Source organism: Patagioenas fasciata, chromosome 24 (genome assembly GCF_037038585.1).
Source record: "Patagioenas fasciata isolate bPatFas1 chromosome 24, bPatFas1.hap1, whole genome shotgun sequence".
In the NCBI taxonomy this organism is placed as follows: domain Eukaryota; kingdom Metazoa; phylum Chordata; class Aves; order Columbiformes; family Columbidae; genus Patagioenas; species Patagioenas fasciata.
In genome coordinates, this window is record NC_092543.1 from 5,343,605 (window position 1) to 5,368,878 (window position 25,274).

The following is a 25,274-nucleotide window of genomic DNA, read 5'->3' on the forward strand; positions in this document are numbered from 1 at the left end:
CATCAATGAATGCTGTGGCTTTATTGTTTTACTCACATTGACAAGGATGCCTGTCCTATGTAGAAAATGTTTAAGAAGCCTGCATGTAAATAGGGCTCAGAGTATCTGCCAGCAACCAGGAGATGTTTCTAAAGAATTAGCAGCATAGTGTTCTGACTCTTGAGAAAAGTGGTAAAGTAGCAACTATTTGTGTACTTTTACTGTTTGCCTTGTAGTCAGAAAGGAGCAAAACTAATCAATATTTGTAGTATGAGAGTAAATATTGGCCTCTAAAGTAAACGAGAGGTACAAATAGTGTCAATTATTGGTCCTTTCCTGGAAATTTTGGAGATATTTTATTAACATGTCTTGTTAAATGCAAACAGACACTTACACAGGAGAACACATCATTGGTTAGGAGGAATCCTACATTTTGTACTTATAGTTCCCAACTAGGATAAAGGGCAGAATTTCAAGACAGAATGAGGTGGATTTTGTCCCTTGATAACCAAGTTTGATAGCGCAGCACCTGTGCTGGAAATAACTTTGTGCAGACAAGTTCTTCTGCAGAGCTTTGTTTGTCTGCTACTGTGTTTGGGATCCACTTGATTCAGCTGGTCAGAGCCTGGGCATGAAGCTGAAACAACAACAATAATCCCAAATTGCTTTCCTTACCTTAATTCTGGGTTAAATTGTCACCTTCATTTCAGCCAGATTGTGACACTTTTTGCGTGTTCTGAGTCCTGCAGCTTTTGCTAACCATATTCCATCACTGGCCCAGATTTAAGAGATCAGAAGCCACCTTCTCTGGTAGGATTCATCTGCCTTGACCTGTGTGTTTAAAAATGGGATGGTTGTGTCTGGGCTTCGGCTGCAGCTGATGCAGACAAATAAGCACCTCCCATGGGTGATAAAGCTGACCTGTCTTTAATGCTTGCCTTAGGAGAAGATTAATTCCCCCTGAGCAGTGGTGTCAGGTGTCTTTTCCATGAACTATAAATGTAATCTAGAGTTGATAGCTCACACTTAAATTCCTGACACAAATAGTAATAAATCTGTAGCACAAAAGCATCCCGCTATTGCTGAAGGCTTTTTGCAGGTGAAATGTATCTTTCAGTCTGTGCACCAAAAAAGGAGTTCCAGAAGGCTACAGGATTTCGTAGCTAATCAATGTTTAATTTTTTCCCTTCTCAGAGGAGATCTTTTAACTCATTTTGAGCTTTTAAAGTACTTTTTGCTCCTCTTGAGAAAAATTGCTGAGACTACAGGGACTGGGATGTGATTGAAATCGGTGTAATTGCTCTCATGTAAACTGAGATTGTGTTTATGGCTCCAGTTTACCGAAGTAGTATCAGCGCTTATTCTTTATTCTTCCCAAAATTCAAGGTAAAGTTGGACTTTCACAAGGAGGGACTCCTCTTAAAAGTCATCGTTTATGTCTCTGTGTTTAATGGATGACTATTTCTTTCCTCTGAGTACATTCACGAAGGCAAATGTTTGCATTTTCCAGCCACAGTTTGTGATCAGCATGGCTTGCATTTTGCTTGGGCAAAATGTGAAACACAACACTTGTTGGAAGCCACATTATCAGTTTGGAAGAACATACTGCTTTCTGTGATGTTCAAAAAGGAAGCCTTTGCTGACCTGCCTTATGTTTAAGAATTAATGGCACCTGTTCTTTTGCATGGCCATTGTCTGAGTTCTGCGGTGCCTCAGGGGCTGCATGGCACAAATCTCTATAGCATTAAAAAATAGCTGAAGATGTGACCGTACTTCACTGAAAGCGGTTGTGTGTATCAGCTGAGAATTTCTAAGGTTTGGCAAGATAAAAATCTTACCACAGTGGAGATAAGGGGGAGGCTATAATTCAAAACAAGGCTAGTTTGGCTAACTGTCAGAAAGGCAAAACTACATGGTAATGCAAGCTGGGCATCTGAACACTAAGGATGCTTTTATTAATACTTATCTTTAGTAGAAGCCTGTATTCACATGTAGATGCTACTAGAAGGCCCAAAACCCCCAGCCCGTTCCCGTGGTGGTTCTTTTCAAGTGCCGTTATTCTTCACTAACCAAACCCTGTGTTTGGGGGTGATGGGTGGAAGTGCACAACTAAGAAACGAGTAACTCTTAGCATTTAGGGGTGATAGTGGTAAGGAATAGCTTCTACTGCAGCAGCGAAAATTGGAAAGCAAAGAGGGGTAGTAGAAAATGGTGACAGCAGCAATTGCTGCTGCTTCTGCTGGTATAAACAATTAACACTCTTCATTTTGGATAAAGCCCAATCAGTAGCGTTTTCCAGCAAAGGGATGATTCTCACCTACCAGCCCTTATATTAAATACGAGCAAGCGTACAAAGTATGTTATGGTGCGCAATTCTTAGATGGAGCAAGCAGGGAACTACCATTCTGTTCTTGTTAAATTTTTAAACCCCCATCTCTGTATCCTGTTTTCTTTCCCTGAGGTTTTTTCTTGTTACGGTGCTGTATTTATCTTCTGATATTTGTGTTAGTGCTCCCTGCTCCCTATATGTCCACACTCTTATTTCTTTGGGATGACAGTTTTGACAGGAGTGGCTGTTTCAGTGACACCGTTCAGCCAGCCCGTGTTTACCGCTGTGTCTAACCAGGGTGACATGGAGGCAAAGAGCAGAAGCAGAACCAGATGGCAAACTGCTGCAGGAGCGCTGGGCGCTGCAGGGGAGATCCGCTCGCGCAGTCTGCCTGTGCTGCAAGTTCCAAGGGGGCAAAGAAGTTGGTGGTGGAGAAGTAGGGCACATCTGGGGTCAGGCAGCTGTTCCTGCCCTGTGGTGTCTCTCGCTTGCATTTTCTCTTTCGGCCTTTCTGCACTTGCAGCGTGTTGGAGTTGAACTTATTCTGTGAATTAACAGAGCTTTCTGCCGCCTTGTGCACGTGCTCTGGCATTTTACGGCACATCCTGGTAGTTTTGCTGGTGTGCAGAGCTGAGAGGTGTGGACGCTTCGGAACCCAAACCTGTTGTTACTGTTCTGCAGTGCTTTTCTGCTGATATTTATACTTCACTGCACTGTGCTTGTGTGTTCTCCTTACCTTCATCATTATTTTGACTGGACATTGCCTTTTTACTTGAAATTCTGGAATGAATTCAAAGCCTTGCTTTTAAACACCTCGCAAGCTGCAAGTTGCGTGTGCCTTTGCTATATCCATTTATTCACTAGGAATTCACTTTTCTCAGAAAAATACTATTCTCCCGAATTGGAACAAATTTTTCTTGGAAGCTAAATGTGAAACAAGTGCCATTTAAATTGCAGGGCAGCACAAAAAGTTCTGTTTGGGCTGCAGGAATGACAAGTACTCAAGGGAAAGGTAATGCCTGCAAGTACTCCTAATGCTGTTTTTACATCATCAGCGACTATTTCTGCTCTGTCAACTTGAAGTTACTTTACCTGATGTCTGTCAAGTGTGAATGGTGTCTCACTGCTTTTATTGTGTCTCTTCTACTTGGACGTCACCTCATCTACTACTTACTAATTCCACTTCCAGACGTTTTTCTGTCCCTCATCTATTTTCTGGCTTGCCAGACAGCGCTGCAGAACTCTCAGACTTGCTTTCAGTTTGAAGGCATTTCAGCTCACTTCACAGCCAGGCTTTGCAGTATTAGTCAGGAAAACTTGTGGCAAAAGTCTGATTTGTGAAGCAGATGTGGCTATTTCAGTGAAGGGATGTGCCAGAGTGAGATCCAACCCTCCTTTGTGCAGGTGCTGATACAGATAAGGGCACTGGAAAGTCTTTTTGCTTCCTTACAAAAGACTTCATGGGCTTATTCTTCTTTGCTCCACAAACCGCTGCGTATTCCAACAGTTACCAGAGAAATAAACATTTTGAACAGAGGAGGGATACAAAGCACAAATGTCATTTACTGGAGGCACAGGGTGGAAAGATTAATCCATTTGGAAATGGACAGTATGCCAAGTTCTAATTAAAGCCCTTGTAGGTTTCTTCTGCTTTTCTTTTGTCGTGTTGACTATAAAGGGGGTTTTGTGATAACTCACCTTGTGGACAGAATAGATTTGGTAGCAAAGCTAAGGGCGTCTGAGAGGGAAAGAAAAAGGAAGACCTGGGTAGAACTGAGTAAGAAGTTATTCTTGTGGTTGTGTGTTGGTGTGTGGTTGGTTTTTTTCCTGATGTTTTAACTTAAAAATGGGTTTCTGACTTTTTAACTTTAGAAATTGCCCTACTTTTTCTTTTTTTTTTTTTTTTTTTTAAAGCAATCCAGTTCATGTATTAAATTGAAATCTGTACAAATTGCAGTTAATTATAGTGAGGGCTAAAATAGGCCACATGCAATTTAGAATAAGATGCACTGAAATCCTTAAATCTGCTTGGCTCATGCCAAGATACATTCCGAGGTGTTTCATCCTCCCCTGGCTGCAGTTTTTCCATTTTCTTGTGTGCCATTACCTGAATACCAAGGGGCAAGACATGCTATTTTCTCTCTTAGAAAACAGCTAATATAAGGATGTGCTGCCATCCAGAGACCTGGACAGGCTGGAGAGCTGTCAGGGAAAAATGTAATGAAATAGAACAAGGGCAAGTGTAGAGTCTTGAATCTGGGCAGGAACAACCCCAGGTTCCAGTGTAAGTTGGGGAATGACCTGTTAGAGAGCAGTGTAGGGGAAAGGGAGCTGGGGGTCCTGGGGACAGCAGGGTGAGCATGAGCCAGCACTGGGCCCTTGTGGCCAGGAAGCCAATGGTACCTGGGATGGGTTAGAAGGGGGTGGTCAGTAGGTCAGAGAGGTTCTCCTGCCCCTCTGCTCTGCCCTGGGGAGACCACACCTGGAATATTGTGTCCAGTTGTGGCCCCTCAGCTCCAGAAGGACAGGGAACTGCTGCAGAGAGTCCAGCGCAGCCACCAAGATGCTGAAGGGAGTGGAGCATCTCCCGTGTGAGGAAAGGCTGAGGGAGCTGGGGCTCTGGAGCTGGAGAAGAGGAGACTGAGGGGGGACTCATTCCTGGGGATCAATATGGAAAGGGGCAGTGTCAGGAGGATGGAGCCAGGCTCTTCTGGGTGACACCCAGTGACAGGACAAGGGGCAATGGGTGCAACCTGGAACACAGGAGGTTCCACTGCAAGAGGAGAAGCAACTTGTTGGGGGTGAGGGTGTCAGAGCCTGGCCCAGGCTGCCCAGGGGGGTTGTGGAGTCTCCTTCTCTGCAGACTTTCAAACCCGCCTGGACCCCTTCCTGTGGAACCTCAGCTGGGTGTTCCTGCTCCATGGGGGGATTGCACTGGATGAGCTTTCCAGGTCCCTTCCAACTCCTGACATTCTGGGATTCTGTGATTTAACTTACTTCATGCCTTTATTTTTTCCCCTGGAGTTGCATTTTGGGTTCTGACTTTCAAGGGATGTTTCTTCTGCATCCTGGTTGGAGGTGATAATGACTGAGCTGCCTTGGTGCATCAGCAGAATGTGGTTTAACCCCAACGCCAGCCAGGCCTGCAGTGATTTTTTTTGTTTGTTTGCAGAGGATACGCAGTCCTTGGAATCCTTTTGTGCTTCACAGGAATTGCTGCTTTATGCTAACTTCTTTTAAATGACTCTAAATGCTGTTGAATTAATTATATTGAAGTAACTTCACTAGTGACCTTGAGCAAAAGTTACTTCCAGCAGAATATCTTCTGCATTTATGTACTGAATTAATGCATGTGCACTTCTTCAGGTTCAGCTATTGTTTCACGTACCCACACGTATGTCCTTTACGGGAACTAGTTATTATTTTAATTGTATGCAAGAATATGTATACATCTTTTTGAGCATTATTGTAGTAGGGATTGCAGAACTGTCTACCAATAAAAATACGGTATCTAAATACGTGCAATGCAGAGACTTACCTGCAGATGTACCTAAAAATTACTTTGAAAATAGCAATGTGGACTTGGGTTTGTTTATTTAGTTTTCAGACAAAGTATATCTACAGTGTGAGGTTTTTTCCTTTGCACAAACCTGGGTGCTCAGTAAATCCAGCTGCATTTTTGTCCTGTTCTCTATCACTAACCCAGATTTCTGTATCATCATTGGTGACAGAGAATCATTGAGCCAACCTGCATGTTCAGGTAAGCCTGAGACTCCAAAACTCCCTCCTGGCCGAGTCGTGCAGCCCTGGTGTTGCTCCCGGTGGATTAGCTGTTGGTACGTAATTGAAGGAGCAGGCAGTTCTTGTTGACCTGCTTTTCTCACTAAAGCAAGGAGGCATGTCTGACCTTGGACAGCTTTCAGGAGCCACGCTGCTGAGCAGAAGGCTGTTTACGGTCTGTTATTTTTAAGGACGAAGCTGTGGTTAAAAAATAGTCCTTTCCTAACAAGTACTCTTTAATACAGTTCAAGATGCACAGACAGGAACCCAAAGAAGATACTTGCAGCTGACGTGAACCTGATATGAGCATGAGCATCCTAACTGCAGAAAGTGCAATTTCTACCTTTTGGGAAATGTACATCATGCAAAGTAAAACATTGGAGTGTTGAGGTTGTTTTACTTCAAATTATATCAAAAACTCACCGTCTACCGAGTTCATTTGTTTTCCCTTGGCTGCCGTCACTGAAAATGGAGCACCTTTCCATACTCACATGCCTATGGAGCACTAGTTCTTAGTGCCATCTTACACTTCGACTCCTGCCGATTGAGCTGCTTTTGTTGTCTGCCTTCTCTTTCCAGAAGGGCTGTTATGTTTCCTAATTGATCAGAACATAACAAGCTAAGCTTGGAGGAGAAAAGGCGGCTTGAGCAGTTGAATTCTTGCCATAGGAACTGGTTCACATAATGAGATAGTTGACGATGGCATTCTGCTAAAGCTTCAAAAAAGATTGATAATGATTTCCCATCCTTGAGTAATTCAATCTGAGGCCTTTTTATTTTCAACTTCTGTATTTTGCAGCTGTGGTTTAGCAGGATCTCCGAGGAAATGAAAGCAATTAGAACATTTTAGAGATGCCGTGTTAATTCTGTTAAGGTTTCTCGATCTAACAGGACTATGCAAGCATGGGGTTGAGCTTTGTGAGGGCAGCTTGTGCGTGTCTCACTGCAAACCCACGAGCAATTCTTTGTGAATTCAGTAAGGGGTACATCATGGTCACAGTTAGCCACACGTCTGCATTTTTGCAGGAGAACACAAAATTTATAGTCCCTGTTTACTTAATGGTAGGTCAAGGGGCCAGTCCTGCAAATCATTTCTCATTGTAGTTCTTTTGTATGAAAAATTTTGTAGGAGATTGTGTCGAGCTTTTTTCCTCTCCTTTTTTTGTTTCCTTGTGCTGTTCTTTTAACTTCTAACACTGTAGGCCACAGAGATGTTTTGTGGAGAATATAATATTGGAAAAGAACACTTGATGAAGCAACTTGTGCAAGAGAAATACTCCCTGTAAAGGGAAATCATTCATGGCTTTTAGCTCTTTAAAAACCCATCTTAACACTCCTGCTGAGTTCCTTTCACTCTCCAGTAATGCAGAGGATTAGTCAGCATCATCTAATTAGGCAGCAGCAAAGCAAAAATTTTGTTTAACTGACTCTGCCCTGATTCAGTCTCCTTTCATAGGACTTGCCCGTTGAAACCAAATGCAATAAGGACATTTTATTGATGGCATTTGAAACGTCAGAGCAACTGTGAGGTGAGACACTTAAATGAGTTTTGCACCTGAGGAGGAAATTCAAGGTCGTCCTGTGCAGTTTCTGTTCCCGTGCTCTGTGGGAGTCTGCAGGTATCTGAAATACCTCTGGGCTGCTTAATAGCTCTGGTGGTTTGAGAGCTTGGATTCCGCTCCATCGTTCTGGAAGGACTGGAATGAAAGAGCTGCTGGAGAACCTTTCCTTCCCATTCCTATAAATCTGTGCTGCCCACTTAGCAACGGTACCTGGCAGGCCTGGAACAGGAGAGCGTGTCTTGGATTCTTCTAGAGTCTCAGGATCCAAGAAAACTGTACTTTACAATATAACAACAAGGACCAGGAGTAGTGGCTTCTATTGAGGTTTGTCTTGGCTCTTCATTTCACAGAGGCACTTGAGCACATACTTAATACCCCTAGACCTGTGTGTTACGTGCTGAGCAGCTTTCTCTGCCTTCGGACCTCGCTGAGGAATGCTGACACTTCAGTTCATGTTTGCATATGAGGACAAGCTGGATTTTACTGCTTTCACAGTGGTTCACATAAGATTACTTACAGCTGAGGAATTTGGGAACAACTCGGCCTTTTCCGAGGAGAGATTATTACTATTAAGTTTTGCCAATTGGGGCATTAGGTCGGCATGAAGGAAGAAATTGATCTTGAGCTTTCAAACAAACAAGCAAACCATTTTTTCTTATGAAAATGAGAGGTTTTTAAAAGCATGGAGTTGACACTGTATACTTTTAAATGAAAGACATTGCTGCAGATGATATATTACCTGCAATTAACTGAAATAGCTGGGATATGATAAGACAGGACAGGATAAGAGTTTTCTGCTTGATTCTGTCAAAACTGCTTACTGCTTTCTAGGGAGAAGTGACATTTATCAGATCAGTCTTGTCGCTGGTATTGATAATGAATCAGTAAACTGTTCCTAAGCCATTATGAATTTTTGCGACTCCCCAGTGTCAATGTGGGTCCTTGAAATAGAGCCCACAATCAATCTTCTGGGGAGGGAAGGCCGTGTCCCCAAGGAACACCGATTAATGTCACTGGAATGTCCCTTTTGGTGGCTCTGAGTCTGTCTGGCTGTTCTGACCCTGCTACACAAATGAGGTTGGAGATAAAATCCCCTCCTTGTTGTAGAGCTGATGAAGCTAATGAACCAAAAATGTAGAAGTTGGAGAAAGAAAAATCTGATTCTTTTTTACCTTTAGGTATTGCAGAAAGACTGAATGTGGAGAAGTTATTTTTCCCTGCCTCCCACAGCCCCTTGGGAACACCATCTGCAAATCATTTCTGTTTTACAGCCTATGGACTACCAGAGTAGATTGAGCCTGTTTTTCCCAGACTTTAGAGGAGAGATTTCTAGGGACAAGTCCACCTAACTTTCCAGTCAAGCTTTGCTGCGTTCTTCCTTATTTTTCTTATTTTAAGGAATGTTCTCAATATAACAGTAAAAGCAACATAACAATTAAGGGGCTGCAGTAAAAAAATAACTATTGAACTTGTCTGACCCATTGAAGACACCTTTGAAATGATGTTCTGCATGCAGATGAATCTCGGATCTTCTCATTCCTGATGCTGTGCTGGGCATAGGGCAGTGTCATGTGGAATCGGGGTGACCGTTTCTGGTCTAGTGGTTCCCCTTTGCTCACCTGAGACCCCTATGTTGTTTTTGAGCAATCTGAACCTTTAATATCATGTTACCTTTACAGTCTGGTCAATGTTGCAGGATGGACATTAGAAGCAGACCTTATTTTCACAGTATTTTCACTTTGTTGTTTTTATTTTTAAGGGGTGCATTGTCTGAGGCGGTCCTAAGGTGAGTCACGTCTGTATAAATAGAACTGCTGAGCACATCGGATAAGCTGCTGTGTGCAGAGGACAAAAACGCTTCGGAGGAAGGAAAGACGCCTTGTTAAAATAATCACATAATTGGAAATGCCTGTCCTTTAAGACTGCTGCCAAGGGTACCTGCCACACCATTTTTTTCCTCCTCACACCCCCTCCTTCAAGTGCAGGTTCATTTTAAATTGTAATTCATGCATTTCTTAGACCACTGAAGTTTCAGCAGAAAGCATAAGGGGTGGAGACAGCTGCAGTACAGATGTGGGTGCTGCACATGTTCATTTCTGTACCGTGAGTGAAACTGTAACCTTGGTTATCCCCAGTTTCTTCACTCATGATAAATTTGAGAGTCCACATTTTTATATTCCCTATTTCCAGTATAAGTTGGGGAATGACCTATTAGAGAGCAGTGTAGGGGAAAGGGACCTGGAGGTCCTGGGGACAGCAGGGTGACCATGAGCCAGCACTGGGCCCTTGTGGCCAGGAAGCCAATGGTACCTGGGCTGGGTTAGAAGGGGGTGGTCAGTAGGTCAGAGAGGTTCTCCTGCCCCTCTGCTCTGCCCTGGGGAGACCAAACCTGGAATATTGTGTCCAGTTGTGGCCCCTCAGCTCCAGAAGGACAGGGAACTGCTGGAGAGAGGAGAAAATCTTTCCTTCTGAACTGAAGTTTAGGGTACTGGAAGAGCTCAGCACATCAGCTCTCTAGAGGTCTCAGTTTGGGTTCATCCAAAACAGAGGAAGCCTCTCTTGTTGCTGTGAAACCAAGTTTGCCCAAAAATTAGGATGTGGACTGCTTTCTATGCATGGTTCCTATTGTGGTGTAGCTGAGCACACTGTTGTGTAGCCAGGTGAAATCCCATGATGTTGGATCTGTATAATTCTATGTGATGCTGATGTTTTTGTGTTCTCTTTACTTTGTCATGTGGTCTTTATTTCAGTTTTCTTGGATATAACATTGGCATAAAGCAAGCTAGTTCTTACGGAAAAAATATGGAAGATGGAGTGCAGTGGAAATCCAGACCAGAGGTAGATCTTAGCTTAGTTCCTAGGCTAGGCTTTGAAAAAAGGAACTGTATATGCTTCGTTAGTATGCACTGGGGATTTCTGCAAAGGCTTTACTTGCTGAAAGTCAGCTGCCTCCATGGGATGTATCAAGGTTTTGCTTCCGCCCATTCATCCCTGATGCCACCCAGTTGGTGTGATGTGAGTAACTAAGGGCTCTGAAAAAAATCAAAGAGTCAAATACTGGTTGGCTAATAGAGGAAACGGGGCAGCATGTTGTGAGCTTTATGCTATGAAAAACAAAACTGGAGTCCTTTGTATGACTGTATTTTTAGATACTGGGTGCATGGCAGCGCCAAGATAGGTGCTTAATGGAATTATAACCTCTCTGCCACTTGATCTGTTTGCCTGTAGCTCAAACCCTTTGGTTCCTGAATTAGAACATTAAAAACTGTGGCTCTCCATCACATGTTGGGCAGTCCGGTTGCATCTTCCAACTTTAATGAGAAGACAGTGTTGATCTGTAATGCAGAGTTCTCTCTTTCCGTGTCCAAAACAGATTTCAGGGGGATATATTTCATTTATATGCTCTGTTCCCACCGTGTTCCTCGTTCCCTGGAGGGCAGGTGCCTGAGGTTTTGCCATGCTGACTATGAGCAGGTGGATTGCACAGACACACCTTGGCCATGGCTTTGCTAAGCAGCTCTGCAAGCCTAAACTTGTCCTGAGTGGCGGCTTGCTCAGACTGTCTGACAAAGCAAGAAAACCAGTGTGGGAATACTGAAATTAGTGCTGGTTCCTCTTCACTTTGGAATAAGGTTTCACTAACAATAAGTTGCAGGGTGTACCTATTTCATCTACTTCTGGCAGGGATTCCACAAGTAAAGATTGATTCATGACTTAAAAACATGTGCCACGTGTCCCATGCGGGATATAGAGCCAGGTGGCTGCTCCTCAGCTTCCTCTTCGTGCTGTTTCTAGTCAAGCTGAAGTGCAGTCTTCCTCTTGTGGTTTTGCACTTGTACTTTTTATAGTACAGAATTCAGATAAAGTATTTAAAAGTTTTCATTGCGGGTTCACCCATGGACGTGTCCAAGTCTTTACCGCATGAGTGCTGTGCAGAAGCGTCATCGAACACGTTGTGTTGTACAAATGCTGCTGGTATTTGCAGTAACTTACCTGCCCTAGAAATATGCAAAAGAATTCAGGGTGGCAGTAACTGTCATGGAGGTGTAATAATGCATAGCTGTATAAATGGCCTTTGAAGATGATTAATTGTGGAGGTGTGCAGTAGTGGCAACAGCCTGGGATTCTGAGTGGAGCCTTGAGCATAGTTGTGCGGGAGAATGTGCAGGAATGGAAACCCCTTGGGGACAGGGCTTGGAAGGTGGGTGCCGCAGCCTGCACAGCACTTGTTTTCCTTGGTGGGGAAGGCATGGCTTGAACCAGCCCTTCAGAAACTGTTTACTTCAACCATAGAAAAGGAGCATCTGATGTGAGGACTCAAAAGGCTTTTACATGTGTTTTGTCAGTCAGAAATTGCATTCTGACAGGCAAATGTCCTGTCCCGTGTTCCAGCAGAGAGCAGTTTGTGACCTATGCCATCAATTAGCAATGAAATAGTTCTCATCTTGGGCTAGGGGCGAGATTTTCGTTTAAATACTTTAGTTTCTTGGTCCCAGCTGTCCGGTCAGTCTGCTGTTTCCTGAATGGGCTCCAGTGCGTGGTGAGCAATGCCTCAGCTAAAACTGCCGCTGTAATATACACTGGGAGAACGGTGTTGCTTCAAGTCGTTTACTCAAACGCATATCTCAGCATCGAAATATTTTCTCATTAAATTCATTTGCTTGTGGAATCAAAAGCAGTCCCACATTATCTTGTCATGTATATATTATTAATTGCGAGCTGTTTTAAATTTAATGAAAAATTATATGAAGAGCAAGAGAGGAAGCTGTCTGCAGCATCTTTGCTCTGTCTTGGCCTGGACAAACTCAAGCAAGCAAAGAGGTTAGATTTAAAATCCACTCTTGCTCAGCATTTTTAACTTCTTAAATGGAACGGTGTTGAAACTCTGGGAGGCTATCAGAGGAGGAATGAACGTATTGGCAGAGGTGACAAGCCATGTTTGACTTGGATCATCTTATTCTTTAGGTGGTTGACAGGAACTTCTGTTAGGAGAGAACTGTCTGAGAGAAGACTTCTTGGTGCAGTTTCCCAAAGGTAATGTAGGTATTAGAACACTGAATCCTTATGCAAATGAATTATCATTTTTGCAAGCTATCAACTTGGAAGTTAGCGAGTCGGTCAAGAGTGCAATTGTGTCATTAAGAAGCTTTCTGGGTTGGAGACTTGTTCATAAATTTGATTTGGCACTACCCTCTGTCACCCCAAGGATTAAGAGAGAAAATGTTTCCAGGCCCATTGGTGATTTAACAGCGAATTGGAGCTTGCAGTCGGTGATATCATTCTGCCTGCTTCTCTTAATTAAAAAAAACACACCACAATTTGGGTCAAAATTTTAATTTTGTTTTGCTATTATTATGATAATTTAAGCCCTAAATAAGGATAAAATATAGCTGTCTGGAGACCAGATCTTTTCTATGCCAGAGAAATGATCCATTACTGTCGAGACTTGTCTCCAGCAGAAATAACGAAGCTTTTCTGCAGTAAAGCTGCATTAGTTTACATCAAACCATAGCAGTTTTGAGCCCACTCTTCCAAGAGGTGCCTTAAACACCTTTTTTAAAATGTGACACTTATGTGCACAGCAGTGTTTCTTCATGACTACTGAATTCTTGTGAGCTGTGAAACAAAATACTGATTATTGTTTAATGATAGAAACCCAAGCCCTGGTCTTGAATAAAGGCTGTACTGAAAAATGTACAGATAAAAAGTGAGAGAGACTCTCTGGCCTTGGCGCATTTACAAAGTGCAAGACAACAGGTGGTATCTGATGAAGACAGAGCTGAAAGGAGGGGCTGGAGATGGTATCTGTTGGCGTGACTGGCACTGATAGTGTCACAGAGGCACAAGAAGCCGCAGCAGGGGTTGAGCTGCTGTGTCCCAGACACCTGGATGCTGTCGGTACAGGATTTCTGAACTCTGTGCACCAGTAAACGCATCTTCCCTGGGATAGGAATTGATTCCAGTTAGTTGGCAAGAGTCTCTTTTGGAACTATACAGTAAATATATGTTAACTTTTCCCCACAGCTACTTCTATTTTGATGTGAAGCACAGCAGTAGAACTTAAGCCTATCTGAGTAGTTGAGCTTTATGGCTTTGTAAAACGACAGCTTTGTTTTTCGCTTTGTTGCTGTTCTGTTCAGCGTGGATTGACCACGGATCACTTGGACTAGCAACCGACGAGGTGGGTTTTAGCTTCACTCTTTGAAGGAGCAGGTTACCTCTATCTGTGGTTACCCTGGGGCGCAGCAGAGTATCTCACTGCACTAAAGCTGCATGGTGAATTTGCACAGGCGTTCTCACCTTGTTTTCACAAGTATTGGTGCTTTGGGGTCTGGGACCAATGTGCAGTTCTGCTCCTGGCTCTGTCCCCATCTTCTTGTGCGAGCACTTGCACTCTTGCTTCTGTTTTCTCCTGTCATGGAGTTAGACTCTGGGTGATTTAAGTTATTCACTCAATCGGGAGGGTCACAACCGCTAGTTGAGGGTTACAATCCCTGAGATGGATCCGTCATAGACCTTGGATATGGTGGGGATGACTGAGAGGGAAGGAGCATTGTGATGGTTCCTGAAGCCCAGCAGCTATTGCTACAAAGTCAGAGTAGTTTTTTGTCTACATGGGCATGTTTTCTCCTATTCAGTTCTTCTATCTTTAGCTTGTCCCATTCCTGTGTGTCTACTTGGGCGAAGCAAAGCAAAATTAGCATTGGGAGAGCGAGATTTAGAAGCAAACTTGAGGCTTTCTAGGCACAGAACGGGTATAACCTGTTTGCCGTTGCTCACGCTTTGCCAAGCTCACATCTTCCACCCCTGCTGTAAGTGCTGAACTAATGGCTGGATGACTGTGTCCTTATGCGTTAGGTCTAATTAACAAGATTATTGTTGCTCAGTTATACAGCATTTAGCAAACCACCTTTATCCAGCCATTTAAAACAAAAAACAGTTGCATGAACTGTTCTGCATCATTTGGGGTTGCGTAGCCTCTTCTGTTGAATTTTAAACAACAACAAAAGTGGGTTTATTCAGTAAATGTCTTTCTAATCTTGGCATCTCACTGAGTCCAAAGAGCACACAGTGTTTCACACACCTGGAATCTGCACTTAAACTGATAACCAAGAATATCCTCAGCAATCCTACTGAGCTGAAAGGAGCTATGTGAAAGATCAGGTACGCTTGGGTTAATGTTGAGTTTCCATGGGCTATGTCTGGGCAGTATCTAATACTGTTGGTTACAAATTACAGCTTGCGTGTGTGAGCTAGAGCCTCAGCAAATAGTAGCAGTAACAATAATACAGAGAAGTTGGGCCGTTTTACAGAGGTGAGAATAGCTCTGTGGTTTGTTCCAATATAGAGAGATTAAAAGGAGTTGATGAAGGTCATGCAGCAAACTAATGGCAAAGCCAGGACTGAGCGCCACTCATCCATCATCCAAGCTTTCCTCTTTATTTGCTAGACCTCACTGCCTCTTACGGATATCGAATCATCCAGACTGCTGCAGTGGTGGTGGGATGAAAAATTTCAGTCTTTTAATGGGATTTGAAAGTTGGATAATAATACTCATTTCCTATTTATGGTTTAGTGTATAAACTAAGAACTGTAATATCAGTTTTGCAACACTACTTTTAAAACTGGCTGCATAAACACAGAAATAAATTAAGCCCTACAAGTCTCCTCTAGGAACACGGTAAATATTTCCCTGTTTTCAAAAGGGAGGATGCTGAATAGCAAACACATTAACGTGATACATCCAAGGTTATACAGAAGAGTCTCCTGCTTCTATGCCTCTTACTGGTCACTTGCATCAGGGTTGCCGAGGTTTTATTTTTAGGGGTAAAAACCTGCAGAGAAGGTTCAGAACATCCCTGCTTGGGTACGAGGTTCACAGGACAAAGAAATTCCTTTTCCTCCCTCTGCTCCAGCTCCGAAAGGGTTACGGACGGCTCAAATGCCTGAAACAGCCTCAGGAAAACATGAATCAGTTCGAGTGAGGGAAGGAGCAACGGGAACCCAGAATTGCAAGCTGCTGTGTGCTTTTCATTTATGTATCTATCTCTACACCTTTCTGGGGGGGTTGTGAGTGTGTCTGAGTGTGTAAGTGTGAATGTGCAACATGGAGGGAGGGAGCGGAGCTGCTGCTCCTGCCTTCTCTGGCAGCTCCACGGCAGCTTGCACTGCGGGGACGGGAGGAACTGGCAGCAACCTGAATGAAGCTGAAAGGTCAGTACTATCAATAAATCAGCCACAGATAAATGCTCCTCTGAGATGCTTCACCCCCCTCCTTTTGTTTTTTAAACCCCTGTTTTCTCATAAATAGGGTATTAATACCATATTTCTGAGGAATGTAGTTGTTTCACAATTGGTCATAGCCAGCAACGTCTAATAAAAACGTAGAGCATGATTTCAAAAAGGCAAGCGTGCCGTTTTCACTCAACTTCGGTTTAATTTTTAGTGTATTCTTAAGTGTATATATATGGCTGTATCTTTTAAGTGGTTGAGTATTTAAATGGAGAAGGGTTAATTACCTCCTTCGATCAGGTTTACACTGTGTAGGTTACATGAGCATGTAGAAAGCAGACAAAGTATAATTTTGCATGCTGTTCTTCATGTGGCAGTGCTCCCTGAGGCATTTTTGGGTAGTGTGTACAATGTGGTTAGTAGCATGACTGAAACTTGTATTTCTTTAATAAAAAACTAATATGTCCTGTCTGTAGCAGAGCATGTACTCTATGCTTTGGCTGTGCGAAAACAGCAATAATCACGAGGGCTCTGTGCTGAGCTTATTTTCTTTCCTTTCTAATGGCTAACTAAGCGCTGTTGATAGTGTGGGTTTAGGAGCGATAGTTCTGGAGGGCCAGGTTATTGTGTCGTTAAAATTCTTGAGGAATGAGACAGTGCTGATTATCTTCAGGGCAAATCGGCTCCTTCACCCTAGGCTTGGATTTGTTTCTGTGACTGATAGGAAATAAGCCTATTGCTGTTGCAGTTCAATTGGGATTTTCTACTTCACAGCTGAGAGCGCATAAGTATTTACTGGTGGGCTAAAGGAGGGAGTTGGGGAACCAGTATAATGTAAAACTTGCCGTCTTGGGCTTGCTGTCACCACATACCTGGTTTATGGATCAAGGCGGTTTATACCAAACTAAGTTATTTCTGAGCGGAGCTGCCGGAAGCTGGAGACACGGGTTCTTATTTCACTGCGTAATGCATTATCAACAGAGTCTTGGTAATTTATGTGAACTCCACCCAAGTCACCTTACACCTTACTCCGGATTAGAACTCTGCGAGGAGCTGGGAGTGTCAGCGTGTGCAGTGCCAGGTCTGTGCCTGCGGAGAGACGACGTTCAGCAGTGATGTGATACAGCCCCTGTTGTCTCTTCCAAACGGCTCTTGTATTTCAGGGAAATCTGCAGATTCAAATCTGTTTTAGTTCTGGCAGCGACAGTCTCCTTTTTTTGTTTTTGTCACTTGTGCAGACAGGCCAGAGCATGACAGAACTTTGTATTAGCTTATTATGGTTCCTCTCAGAAGGGGGGAGCTTACGCATGTTCCCTCAGCGCCCTGCTTTTCAGTGGAGAGATAAAAATTGGTATTGTTTCTTAGAAGCAAGACTGGCACTTAATAGGATTATAGAAGTATTTTTAAGTTCATGCTCTCTATCTGGTGTTCCTGACTGATACTTGGAGTCCAGGGAGACTTCTGGTTATTGATGTAAAAGTAAATCTGGACAGAATGATCTGTGCTGATGTGTGTTTTCTTCAGGGGAAAAGCAAAAAGCATCACTCTCAGGGCTGCAGAATCCTTGCCCTACCTGCAGCAGTAGCTTTTTGGCTGGAGTGGGGCAGTGAAGAGCAGCTCTGCACACGCAGCAGAGCGCTGCACGTTCCTTTGGACAGATAGCATCTTCTTCCAGGCCAGTCAGCGCTGGTTTACGTTCTGCAGAACCAGTTGTGGGCGACTTGGCACGTCACGGCGTTACCTCCGCTCCGCTGCCTGGGCTCCTGACCTCTGTGCATCCTCCAGCTCCCCTTGCAGAGCTTTCCCTGCTCCCCTGAGCCCCGCGGGTGATTTCTGGGAAAAAATTCCTGATGTGTTGTCTTAAGGAGGGGGCAGTTTAATCAGAGCATTAGCGAGCATGTCCTTTGCAACCTCAGGTCTTTGTGCAACAAGCAGTGTATAAAATATACTGCATAACCAGGGGACAGGTGCAGAAGTAAGGTGGTTTTGAAGTTGTGGGTGTGGACAGAAAGCAGAAGAACTGGGGTACGATCTGAGCTTTCCCATCATGAGTATAACGACCAAAGCAGGCAGGTATTGAGCTGCTGAGTCAGAAGAGGGTGGATTGCAATGTGTGTTCATGTAAAAAGAAAGAAGTTGCGTGTACACGTGTTGTGTACTCCTTGGAAATAGTAACCAGAGGCAGTGGTGAGGGATTGGGAACTAGAGTAGTCATCTCGGCTCCATTCATGGCAATATACTGTTATTACTTCACTGTTTGTTGTTCTTATCTGTTTATTTGTTGAAAGGACTTTCTGTGTACTGTCTGGAGGAGAGTTTGCAGACAAGTGTATATCCAGAAAGCAAATTGGAACGTAAACATCTGTGCATTTTGCGCTCCTGCCTGCTGCTTTGTTCTGGCCTGATGGTCAGGAACAGAGTGTGTTTTAGAGTGGGGGTGATGGGAGGAAAAGGGGGAGGAATTGGAGTTGGTACCTTTGCTTTGAAGCACTATTTATATTCTAGCTTCTCTTAAATCCTGTGATCATTTCTCCTGAAACTGCGAGTGTGAAATTTGTTATCCTAGCACCTCCAGAGACACATTGGAGGTGATGTGCTACCTGCTTTTTCCATCAGTTGCTTTTTCTTACGCAACCCATAATCTAATCTGCTTTTCTTCCTTCTTTGTAAAACAGCAGGAAAAAGCACAATACTTACTAAAAGATCTGTTCCGGTTTTCTTTCAAAGCTGACGGTAACCTGTGTCTGGTTGGAGATGCTTAGTGGTGGCCAAACCCACCCTCAATTACAAGAGGTGCTGGTTACAATTGGCGGCACAACATTCGGAGCCCAGCGTGACCTCTGTCCACCGTCCCTGGGCAGGAGCAATGGATATATGTTGGATCCTCTAGGTTAGATTATTGTTGTGGCCTCCAATTTAATTTATAGAGGGTTGCTTGACCTCACATTCCATGTTGATAAGTCCCATGGCTGAAGAGATGTCCGAAGCATCCAGAAGATGACAACACATCACCATAGACAGGCACTGGTAATGGTTTGCTGTCTCTTGGAAGATGAATTAGCTGCGGTGTGTAATCCTGATGGGATTTAACCGCTCTTCGAGTTGCGTAGTTATGACTCGATCCCAGTCTCTGAGTGCAGCTCTGTTGGAAACCCAACTGATGGACTCCAGCACTGTTGGCTGCTTTTCCTGTTGTATTATACAGCAGTTTCCTGGTTTGCAGTGCTATTGAGTAGTCAAGGATTTCTCAATGCCTTTTTTTTCCTCGGGGTCTATAAATTAGTGCTCCAAACCTTGCTCAGGATTGGAATGTAGCAGATAAGATTTCACCCTGAAGGGTATTTTAACCATGCAGACATGCTTTACTTTCCAGTCACATTGCTTCATTTGTTTATTTCAGAAGGTTTTTTCCTTTTCAAAAGTGAAACATAAGAAATTAAGCTAACTTTTTCCCTGAAGCATAAATAAAAAACTTCCAAGCTTTTCGAATCTATTCTCTGTACATTTTTAATGGAATTGCTTTTTTTTACTGTATTAAATAAATGTAATTTGTAAACATACCTTGTATCTCCTTGCAGCTGGTTCAGTGTAACTGAGGCTACTTCAGGCAATGCATGTAATATCTTTTTATTATTATTATATTTAAGTGCACATGTCTACAGTGACTGTGTAAAAATCTATTTCTTTTTTAAATAAAGATGTGTTGGGAGAGAAATATTGAGACCCACATCAATAGGTGCCATGAAACCAAGAGTTGCAGTTGAATGAAAAGAGCTTTAAGTTACTTTTTATGGTTTCTGAGCAAATATCTGAACTCAGAGCAATGGGAAGAAAGGCCCTGACACAGTATTTCCATGTATTCTATTACTGATATAACAGTAATGACATCAAACACAGCAAGCCCCTTGCTACACTTGAAAGATGAGTGAATTTTAACCTTGGGCCTGTGTTCTACCACATTTATTCCTGTGTCTGAAACACCGATGTTCTCCTTTGAAAACAATGCCAGGAAGCCATCCCAGCTCTTGAAGACCATGTTTACCATACTTCTGCATGAGCAAAACCTACTTTGGAAGCAGCTCTTGGTAGCGTTGGTGTAGGGGAACACCTGAAGTGTAGGAGCAGCTTTGAAGAGTTTTCTGAAGTTCAGCTGATGTGTTGTACACCAGAAGGAAAACCAGACTGCGCAGAACACGGTCCTGGCCAGAAACAAGGCCTGGGTTGGGAAAAACAGAACAAGAGGAGGAAACTCCAATGATACAACTATAATTTGTACAGTTTCGGCGGCTGGAGGGTGTTCACAGCTTCCCTTTTAAAAGGGGCTTTCCCAGCTGCTTGTACTACCAGGGGAGCTACTTCTGGGCACACACAAAAATACTTAGATTTTCACAGACCAAAAATCTCCATTCCCTATTACTGATTGAAGGAAGCAGTGCCAGTATGAGCTATCAGTTGCAGAAGACAGTTGTTCTTAAATCCTGATGTTTGTGGTCGCACTGGGCCATTAACTTCATGCTCAGAAGGTTAACCAAAGCTGTGTTGACTCTTTTCATCTACAAACTAATTTGTTTAATGCTGCCACGCAGTTGCTCACAGCTTTTTGCAGGAGCGGCATAATGAGATTAATAAACCTCTGATCGCTTCCATATCTGATACTTGAATCCCCAGGGGAAGCTCCGAAAGTGTCAGAGCTCTGGCAAGGCGAGGAGTTGTTCTTCTTGGAGATGATGTAGATTTGGTTGCTGGGATGACGGGGTGGCTGCTCTTCAATCTGTAGCCTTGGAGCCAGCGTGGTTTTCAGAAGCAGAGCAGAGAGGCTGAGGCTGCCAGCCAGGGGGTTCATTATTGGAACGCAAAGACAAACACCCCCTCCCTCCCGCTGCGACGCGCTGAACAGGGAAGCAAGTTTCACAGGGAGATAATTACGCTGCTGGAAAAACTGCTGTGACAGCTCCCAGCACTGCAAGGGGAGTTCTTGTGGGGAAAAAGCCACAGTAGGCATACCAGTTTCTTCCCTTTTTCTCCCGGTTAGGGATGGGTATGTGCAGAGTGTTGTCCTGAAGCACCTGATCCTCACCTCCTTGCCTTTGCTTGCTTTGCCTGCTTCAGGCTAAGGTTGTTTGTGGGTTTGTTTTTCAAGTGCCATAGCCCACAATCTGACTTGTGAAAACAGATTGACACCTGAATTATATTTTCCCTTGTTTATAAAAGTATCCATGATTGATTATGAGTGCAAAATCACCCCGTTCCTCTTTGAAAAATGGCAGGGAAGGTATTTTTTTCTGCGTGTGTGTGTGTCTAAACGTGCACACGCTGTTTGTTTTAATGGGTTTTGTGTATGGTGTTGAAGTACTGTGAAATATCGCTTTGACTTCAGAGAATGAAACGCGTTTCATGAGCTCCAGCTCCACAGCAGCGAGAGGAAGATGAAGCGTTAATGTCACTGGGGCAGCAGACTTTGCAAATGAGCTTTGGGGTCTGATTACAGCTGGCAATACATTGACACAGGAGATGGTATTGGTAACAAATATCCATTGAGATGCAAAAATGTTGTTGAACACCAGCTGATGCCCACACGGGCTCTTTAATTAGTACCTGGCCTCATTTTGAATCGTGATGTGCCTTTGGACAGGAGGAATTTTTGACAAATCCAGTGGCTCGTAAAAGAACAGAAGGTAATTTATTTTTGGTCTTTCTTCTTGTGTGTATGCAAAGTTTTCTTGGTAAGAAAATTATTACTGGGGAGTGTGGATGCACAGAAATGGAAAGACTCATAGGAAAGAGATCCTAATTAACAGAGCCGTGTGCTGCTCGGTGACGAGCACAAGGGCGAGCTGATGTTTGTGCCCTTGGCAGAGTCGCCATGAGCTCCCGGCTGATGCTCCAGCCCCTTAGGGAGCTCTGAGAACGGCCTCGCTTTGCCTTTGAAAGGTGTTTTTATCATCGCTCATCGGGTTGTGGAAACGCTGAGCAGCAGGGAGTGCGGGCATGTGTGCGGCACAGGGAGCCAACGAGAAATACTGGTTTGGGAAATCACTTCCGTCATCTTCGGTGCTGTTTGAAGAGGGGAAATATTGAAATAGAAGCTGCAGGTACTTCTTAGTGCTTGTTGTATGCTGGCTTTTGGTAATGACTTTACCTTTGTATGTGTGTTTCATAAAAATAATGATAAAACTGTCTTTGGAAAAATATTTACTAGGGGCTCAAAGGTATCTAACAGTCAATGCCTGCAGTATCTAGCACATTAGAATATGTACTGATGTAACCTTTGACTAGATGAAATCTACTTGGTTTTGGTGATTCTATAAATATTATTCATATAATATTTGACATTTTCCAGTGCTGTGTACAAACAGAACAGGAACTAAAAGAGTACATATCAAGGAATAGCATTTGCTACTGTAATGAACCTCAAAACTTAATAGCAATTATGCTTTTTACTACCTTTTATTACTATATAGATGTCTTAAGTATGCAAAAAGAACTGTGTTGAACCCAAGCAGCTCTCTGCGTGGCAGTGTGCTGCTGCAAAATACGGTGTCAAACCCGGGGAAGGGCTGGATTCAATGTGTTTTTGTCACCAGTTCTGACTGCACTGCTTTGTGTGCAAGCCATTGGTGGTGGCTGTTTACGGCAACCGAGGAAGTGGGAGGTGTTGTCACGGTGTTAGTGTGGCCTAGCAGAAAGTTTTCAGTGCAAACACATGTTGTGCGGTAGGAATCTTTCCCTATTCTAACAGTATATTAGAGCTGTTTGCACGTGCTGGGGAAACAAAACGATGGTATCTTTAGGGAAAATATACTGCTGCGTTTACAAGAAACCCAGGGTGTGTTGAAAGCCTTAATTACTCTATAATGGGTATACAAGTTGATATCCGTTTCCATCCAAGAACAGAAAAGATTGTCGTCATTTACTGGCTGTGCTCCCTCCTGTAGATTTCCCAAAACCGAACGGGAGGCATCAGGTCTGGATGGTACAGCCTATTCATTTACTACATGAAAAATAAAGCAGAGCCAAACCAGAAGAGGAAGCTGAGACCGTTAAGCGATCGTTTAGATTTTGATGGAAAGACTTTTAGTTAATGATGAGGATTTTTAAGGTTAACTTTGAGCAACCTGGTCTAGTGGAAGGTGTCCCTGCCCATGGCATGGGCTTGGGAATAAAGGATCTTTAACGTCCCTCCCAACCCAAACCTTTCTACGATTCAGTGATCTCAGGAAACTCATGGAAATAAATGCCAAGAGTTTTCTTGCAAAACATTAAATGTAAAAATTTTTGATTAACTACCTGATTCATTTGGTGTATCTGAGAGAGAGCAACAGAGCACCTGATTCTTCTTTGTGTTCTGTTTGACATAAAGAATAACTTGGATAGGTAGCACAAACGGTTTTCCAAACAGGGAAAGAATATTAAAAATAATAATAATAATTTCTGAACAAGGTTTGCAGAAAGCATTTCAATGAGCTCGTTTGTCTCTGGGAAGGAAAACCTCCCGGGACGAGCAGGAGCTGTGGCTTGGGCTGTCACACGGAATAGCGTCTCACGCCGTGAGCTGCCCGGGAGCATCAGGCTGGGATTAGATCAGAGCGGAGAGGGAGCCGCAGTAACCCAGGCACAACCGGTGAGGCGCCACCAGCTGTGCCCTGTGCGGGGGGACAGAGAGGAGCCCAGCGCCCGGTGAACCTCATCAGCTCCCGGCTGTTCCTGCGAGCTCTGTTATACCTTACCATTTTCCTCCCTTTCTCGCTATATTCTTACCTTTTGATTTTTTTCCCCTATTCTCTCACAGCCTTCTCTTTTTGCTGAGTTATTCACTGTGCACTAAAGTCTCTTTTGCAGGTGTCAGTTCTAAAATTATCATGATTATTGAGAGAGGGGAAGAAAAGCCTGAAGAGCACTGTTTACTGCCATTTGCCTGGGCACTGAAATTAACGTGCACTGGTTTCAACAATATCTCATTTCTTTGGGAGGGCTAATAGCCCGGTCACTTCATTATCCTGCCGTTCTGCACAAGTGCCAGTGTAATAGAAATGCTTTTCATTTTGCAGACTACCCTTGGGTGCTCAGGATTAATGCTTTCAAAAGCTTATCTGCACATTCTGGTTTTTTTTATTTCTTATTCTGTCAAACTGCAAGAGCTATAAATCTGTTCATCACCTGTCCTTTTAGGTTAATGTATTGCACCTGGAACCCTTTTTAATGTCTTAAAAACAATCAGCCTATGCTTCCACTAGCAGGTACTTTACCAAATCAGTTAAGGCTTTATTTGTCTATTTATTTCTTTTCCCAAGAGGGCATTTTCTTACTGACAGCATGAGTCAGGACAATTAAAGGTTGCAGTGAAATATTCCAGCTTCTAATGTGATGCAACATGAACTGGAATGAAATGTTACCTTAGTCATACAGAAAAAACCCATTTAATGTACTGTACGCTGTGTTACCCGTGGGACAGAAGTTACCGATTATCTCTTCCCAGTAATTTCTTCCCCCCTGCAAGAGCTGTATGGATTAGGTCTACAAATTACTTCAGGGTAAGGTGTTACTTTATTCTTTATTAGTCTTTGGAAACTGAAGAGTGGATTTAGTGGCTGTGTGTAATTTCCAGCAGGATTGTCCGTGTTTATTAATTTCCCCTCGCAAGCCCTTGAACGATAAGAATTCGGCCCCGGGGAGCCGTGGATGTTGACACAGGTTGTGATTCTCCTCACTAGATCTTCCTGTTTCTCATTGGGACTTATTTTGACACAACAGCCCAGGGTCCGCGTTGATCCCTCATTGCCAGCCCTCCAGCTACACAAATACCCGTATTTTCACATGCTGGCCATACACCCCAGCTTTCCTTGCCTCAGGACAGCACTTTAGTTTGGTTTTCTTTTTCTCCTACGTGGGAATGCACAGCACCTTGTGTTACCCGTAAAGGCTGGTATGATGGCGAGGGAAAGCATTTACCAAATAACTCTGAGTACTTCACCTGTTCAGCTACTCTAGTCAGATTTTCTAGCCTTTTCTCCCCCCCTCTCTGATTTTTATAGTTCCCCACTTTAGCCAACAGATATATTGAGTTGCAAAGAGAAGGTGCTGGCATCCTCTCGTCTTTTATTACCCTGATGCATAAGCAAAATGGTGGCAGAGCTACCCTGTAGAATTTATACTGGTGGAACCACGCCAGGAGCGATTTTAAAGGCAAAGCAGAAGGAAGCGATAAGGCACGGTATTTTCAAGTGAAGAATGAAGGAAAGGAATTACGGTTACCTGATATAGTGGGTTTTTTACTACCCCGGTCTTGCAAAGCACGTAAGCATCTGCTTAAATTTCAGTGAACTTCACCACGTGGCTCAAGCCAGGCAGGTACCGGGTGTTCTCCAGCAGCCGCTTCCAAACCGAAGGGACAG

General features: G+C 43.5%; 1 protein-coding gene across 6 annotated transcripts in view; it reads left to right on the plus strand.

Annotated features, from left to right (window-relative positions):
- The window catches only part of ARHGAP32 (Rho GTPase activating protein 32), a 159,343-nt gene that overhangs the window by 21,797 nt on the left and 112,272 nt on the right, over positions 1–25,274 (plus strand). The window contains exon 1 of one of the 6 annotated variants that reach the window (XM_071798679.1): positions 15,689–15,864. The exons of 2 other annotated variants lie outside the window; for them this stretch is intronic. In XM_071798679.1, the coding sequence (XP_071654780.1) occupies positions 15,749–15,864 (116 nt within the window). In that variant the 5' untranslated portion in view covers positions 15,689–15,748. Of the gene's footprint in view, positions 1–15,688; positions 15,865–25,274 lie in introns of those variants that run through there. 3 more of the 6 variants (XM_071798680.1, XM_065855558.2, XM_065855559.2) reach the window with 3 other exon arrangements.